The sequence below is a fragment of the Nuphar pumila genome, chromosome 11, assembly GCF_984573655.1.
Source record: "Nuphar pumila chromosome 11, dmNupPumi1.hap1.1, whole genome shotgun sequence".
NCBI lineage: Eukaryota > Viridiplantae > Streptophyta > Magnoliopsida > Nymphaeales > Nymphaeaceae > Nuphar > Nuphar pumila.
The window spans coordinates 3,499,877-3,505,770 of NC_143259.1; the positions used below are offsets into that span (position 1 = coordinate 3,499,877).

Below are 5,894 nucleotides of genomic sequence, written 5' to 3' on the forward strand. Positions count from 1 at the left end.
TCTGTCGCTAGTTTCGTAAAATTCTACAAATATAGCGATGGATTCATTTCTCTCGTTAATCTGTCGCTAAGTAGCGACGATATAACTCCGTCGCTAAATTCCGTCGCTAATCAACTATTTTTTTGTAGTATAAAAACTTATCCATGCATCATAATCAAATGCCACAAGAACTGATCCCTGTAAAAACAAGGGCATAGATCACATCTGTAAGGTCAGAATATTGAAAAAAAACACCAAAAATCCCATAAAATATTTTTCCGTGGGTAGGTTTGGTAGGTTTTCATCCCCCCATGTTCTGATTAGTAATATTGTTGAACAATTCCGGCATTCTCCCACAAGAGCAGATATGCAGATCCAGTGATCAGGGTTGAACACGTTATATGTGTTAGGCCCAACCACTGGATGCCACGTATACTTGCACCCCTCCTTTTAAGAGGGGTCCCATGTCTTCTGCCCCTTGGCCCGATCATAGAACCATGCCTCCGAGTGAAGTTATGAACATACTGTGTATAATTGATTGCCGCTTATATTCAATCCCACCACAGATTTTACATGAGAACTGTGAGATATGTGAGAGTGGGGCCATGCACATCACATCTTCATCAAGTCAGATGTGCGGTGGTGATGGAATAGAAGGACTATATATTTTGCAAAAACAACAAAAAATGCAGCAAAACGACTGTTCAAACTTCAAACGCTTAGCGTTATGGACTGGAGATTAACTTAGATGGAGATATAATAATCTTTTTGTATAATCATCTAACCATGGTCAATGTCTAACTATGGCCAGTCTAACACCCTTCTTACAGGACTACTCTGTACTAACAGCAGAAAAGATAGCCACAGTTTTTGCAAAATCACACACGGAAATGACTATTTTGCAGCCCTGGAGGCAGGGGTCCTATAGCCTCAGAGTTTTACGCTGCCAGCACGATGACCGTAAGTATGCAAAGCAGGTTATATGTTCCCCCCCGAACAGGGCAGTTAGCTACATCTCATGTTCGGGGGTCCCAAAGAGCACCAAGGATGTAAGCATGTGCGTCTCGTATCCTCATGTTTGTCAGCATTAATTAGCATTGGAGTTTGATGCGATTGCAAAGACTTAAGTGCCCTCTCCTCCATTGGTGCAAAAAAAATGACGGTTCTTGAAAAGGAGTGGTTGTAAAGACTTAAGTGCCCCGAAGATGATTATTTAAGACCCAGTCTCTGCACTGCAGGATTATCCAAGAAAAAAATCTCCCCTGGAGGAGGCCATGAACATCAACCCTCACACTCTCTCTCTCTCTCCCTTCTATTTCTGCTTCTGTGCACATCCATTAGAAGATGATACATTGCTCCATCAAGCACCGACTGACCTGCACATTGACTGTTGTGGAGCCTGATTCAGAGTTTTTACCCTTACAGTAGGAGGGTTTGGGGGCTCATCCTAGTGTGGGTAGCATCATTCAACTAAATGATTTGTAAATCCTGATTCAGAGTTTTTACCCTTACAGGAGAGGGGTCTGGGGGCTCCTCTCAGCGTGGGTAGCATCATTCAACTTGAAGAGTTGTGGAGTCTGATTTAGAGTTTTTACCCTTACAGAAAGGGGGGTCTGAGAGCTCCTCCCAGTGTGGGTAGCATCATTCAACTTGAAGAGTTATGGAGTCTGATTCAGAGCTTTTACCCTTACAGAAGGGGGGTCTGAGGGCTCCTCCCAGTGTGTTCATGGCCTTTTGCCCTTACAGGAGGGGGGTCTGGGGGCTCATCAACCCTCTTTCTCTCTCCCTTCTATTTCTGCTTCTGTGCACATCCATCAGAAGATCCCACATTGCTCCATCAAGCACCGACTGACCTACACATTGACTGTTGTGGGTCCTTACTGATGAACTGCCTCTAAATTTATTCGACTCTGGGTCCTTACTGCACTTGAAGTTGAGTCGTTGTATTTTTTGTTGTTTGGTGGGTGGTGAGGCCCTCCTCTACTCTCTCAAGACTCTTAGCTTGGGCAATCTTTCTTTTGATGATTGTGGTTGTAATGTATCGTTGAAGTTAAAATGGGGAATGAAATGACAATAGAAATCACTGAAAATTTACATAAATAAACTAGACTTAATAACGAAGACACCACTTTTTACGGATTTGAAATATGATCTCCAGTTAGGGAGATATGGCCCTGACAAGTTGATCCTAATTCGGGTAGCGATTTACAGCGATTTGCTTACTGAATAACACTATAAATCGCTATAGTGATTTGCGGAAGACACTACAAATCGCTATAGCGATTTGCGGAAGAATCTACACATCGCTATAGTGATTTACGGAAGACACTACAAATCGCTATAGCGATTTGCGATTTGTAGTGTCTTCCGCAAATCGCTATAGCGATTTGTAGTGTCTTCTGCAAATCACTATAGCGTTTCATTGGAGACCCGAAAATACTACAAATTGCTGTAGGAAAGCCCGATAATACTACAAATCATTGTTGGAAGGCCCAAAAAAATTTTGAAGAGTAGAGAGAGAAGAGGGGAGCCCCCGAACCCCCCTCCTGTAAAGGCAAAAACTCTAAATCAGGCACATAAGTAGAGAGAGAAGGGAGAGAGAGTGAGAGGGTTGGTGTTCATGGCCTTCTCCAGGAGGAACTCTTTACCTCCCTTGATTTCTTCTTTAGAGAGAGAAAGAGGGTTTTACAGTGTTTTACGAAGAAGGAAGAAGAAGAAGATGGCGATGAAGCAATGTAGGATCGTTTGTTGGATGTGCACAGAAGTAGAGAGAGAAGAGAGAGAGAGTGAGAGGGTTGATGTTCATGGCCTTCTTCAGGAAAAACTCTTTGTTTCCCTTGATTTCTTCTCTAGAGAGAGAGAGGGTTTTACAGTGTTTTACGGAGAAAGAAGAAGAAGACTTTGAAGAGTCAACATCATCCTCAACTTTCTGGATAAAGGACATGTTTGTCCTTTTTTTTAACAGAAAATGAAGAAGACTTTGAAGAGTCAACATCATCCTCGACTTTCTGGATGGAGGACATGTTTGTCCTTTTTTTGAACTGTTTGTTTTTTCTTTTTTGAATGAATGACATTTTTGTCATTTTCTCAAACCATCACTTTATGAGAAGAATAGCAAGAAAGGGTACTTAAGTCTTTGCAACAACACCAGAGTCCGATGCAAAGTTATGTCAACATACACGAGAATACGAGCCCCATGTGCTTGTATACGTGGTGCTCATTCAAAGCCCCGAACACAGACGTGGGATTCAGTGAATCATCGGGGGCGAACATACACCACCCTCTCGTAAGTATGGGCAGGCTGAGCCAGCGCGACCAGGTCTTCATGCTGGGTGCAGTTTCTTTAGGTTATAAAAAAAATGACTATTTTTGCAATATTTTTTACATGGTGAAAACTAATTCACAAGAAAAGCTTGACATAATGCAAATTGCAACGTGGCTAAGGATGAACGAGAGAGCTAGGATCCAGATACGATGCCGTGCATCAAATGCCATAGGTAGGGTAGATTGCACCAAGGCTGTAAGACTCATATACAATTGGGTTGGGTAGCTATAAAAAAAAAAAAAGTAGACAAGAAAGAGAAGATAGAGTTAACCTATGTTTCTAGTGTGAAGTCACACACCAAATTCGCATGATTAGTGACATAGCGACTGCAATGTCCCACAAGAACCAAGATGTCCCTCATTTCAAAGTGTCGGTTTAGCAAATTCCACAAGTGCTTTGACATGTTAAGCGTGTTCGTTTGTATCTAATGTGATTCAATCTCATGTGATATCACCCTCAGTATCAGAGACCTAGCAGCACTGGTTCTGCCTGTCCTACTTATAATCACCGTCCTGGCAGTATAAAACTTCGTGGGTTTACCACTTGCACCCAAGGAGTCCCCACAGGTCGACTTTTAGAATCTATATGAATAAATGAATCAAGCTAGGTGTTTTAGAATCAACATAAAAAGGATGCAATTAAATTCCACTTTTGATAGATTTAGGACCTTGACAAAAAAATGATGCAATTAAATTACACTTCTGATGGATTTGGGGCCTTCACAAATTTAATTTTTCACTTCTCTTTGTGCTTTATCAGCAAGATGCAAAAATAATTAAATTTAAAACTAGGAAAAATAAGTAAAAAAATAATAAATCTGAAGATTCTTAAAAACCAAAATAACTCAAAGCATAGGCTTCATTACTTATTCTTAAGAGGAACAGCTAACTGAGAGCATCAATGAGATCTAAACATTGAATACTACACATAAGGTTTCACGGTGGTGCTATATCCTGTTTGATCATCATAGAACTTGGACCACAACATGATGCCTCCATACTTTGCAGAATTCTTCACTACGGGAAGCACCCTTGAGATGAGGTCATTAGTGGGGATGAATCCACTTCCAGCAGCCGCTGGCGCTGCCGGGAGTCCGAGGAAGATTCGGGTTGCAGTAATCCTTGAAGTCCATGTGTTCCAGGCATTGGCCAAGTTGGTCACGCTACCAGAAGAGTATTGACAAGGAGGGTTATTGTAGAACTGCACCCAGACATAGTCAAACAAGCCCGTGTTCAGCGCGGTTCCAAGCTTATCATCAGGGAACGGGCACTGGGGAGCTGCGGTTAAGTACACTTTCCTCCCCCTTGAGCTGAACCCAGAGAGGAACCTGACTAGATCATCATAATAATTAGATGAACCCAGTTCAATGTCGAAATCAATACCGTCTAGCACCGCGTCACCGAGAGGCCGGCTGGCCGAGCTCCCACCAAGAAAGTTGTTCCATAGGTACTCTGCTACCTGCCTTGCATCCTCAGTAGATGACAGGCTGTAGGAACCAACCCCTCCACCCAAGGAAAGCATTACCTTGACATTTTGTTGTTGGCAAGATCTAATGTCATTGCTCAAGCCAGTGCAACCATTGGAGGCAGGGTTGCAGTGCCCAGCAAGGTTGATCTGTGGGGTTCTCCCACTACCAAAGATGTAAAGGAATGCCAGATTCACGTAGGCATATCTACCAGTTGCACATGTGCTTGCTAGGGTACCCTCATTACCATTTTGGCCCCAGTATATGGCAATGTCTCCAGCAGTTGAGAGAGGAACAAGAGCCCCAAAGATGCAAAGGAGAAGAAGGGAAGCCATTGCTATAGAAACCATGACTCCACTACCTATATATAAAAGAGAGAGAGAGAGAGAGAGAGAGAGTTAGGTCAGGAAATTGACGTAGCAGCCAAAATTGACGGAAAATCGAGGACAAGAAAAGAAAAAAGAGGACTGACATTAATGTAAAACGCTAAAAGTTGAAGCAGATCAGGTCCACAGACCCTTGGACTCATCCATTATGACTAATGTACGATCACCCAAATGCCGTCCATCACGATGATGAATGGCAAGCAGAGGATGGAATTCAAGGGTGCCTGGACCTGATCAGCGTTCCCAAAGATTTGTGGTCCTTGGAAATTCATCAACAGTTAGAATACCAAAAACTTGGGGACCATACAGGTCTTGGATTCAAAATTCAAGTGTTCACACTCGCCATTGTTGACTTGATCCCGTCTTACAAGACTTGTTGGATTGACTACACCTGTCGGTCTTGTGAAAAGCAGGGATCTGAACCGGTTGGATGCCGGTCAAATATAAGCATTATTGAATATTGAATCTGACATAATCAGATCCTAAGTCATATATGGATTCCAATTAAAAATGTAAACGGTTCATGTAACACCTCGATCCGGGACCTCTAGAGTCCAGGTCCGGTTATTATTACGTTATAGAGGAAAAATATACAGAGTTCACACGGATTATGAACCATATGCTCTTAGTGCTCCCTGGATTATCTTATCAGGCAGTAAAATAATAAGGGAAACCCTACCGGTAGTTAGGTGAAAAGTTAATCTCAAACTCGACATGGTTAATAATATATTCTAATCAT

General features: G+C 42.3%; 1 protein-coding gene across 1 annotated transcript; it reads right to left on the reverse strand.

Annotated features, from left to right (window-relative positions):
- Nucleotides 1–4,144: 4,144 nt before the first annotated feature.
- CHIA (chitinase A) lies at nucleotides 4,145–5,130 on the reverse strand. Its single transcript, XM_089980850.1, has one exon. It carries the CDS (start codon nucleotides 5,117–5,119, stop codon nucleotides 4,226–4,228), a length of 894 nt encoding a protein of 297 aa, XP_089836976.1. The 5' UTR covers nucleotides 5,120–5,130; the 3' UTR covers nucleotides 4,145–4,225.
- Between the last annotated feature and the right edge of the window lie 764 nt (nucleotides 5,131–5,894).

Excerpts from the sequence above, each read along its gene's own strand:
- CHIA (XM_089980850.1), bottom strand. The coding sequence starts at position 5,119 with ATGGTTTCTATAGCAATGGCTTCCCTTCTTCTCCTTTGCATCTTTGGG.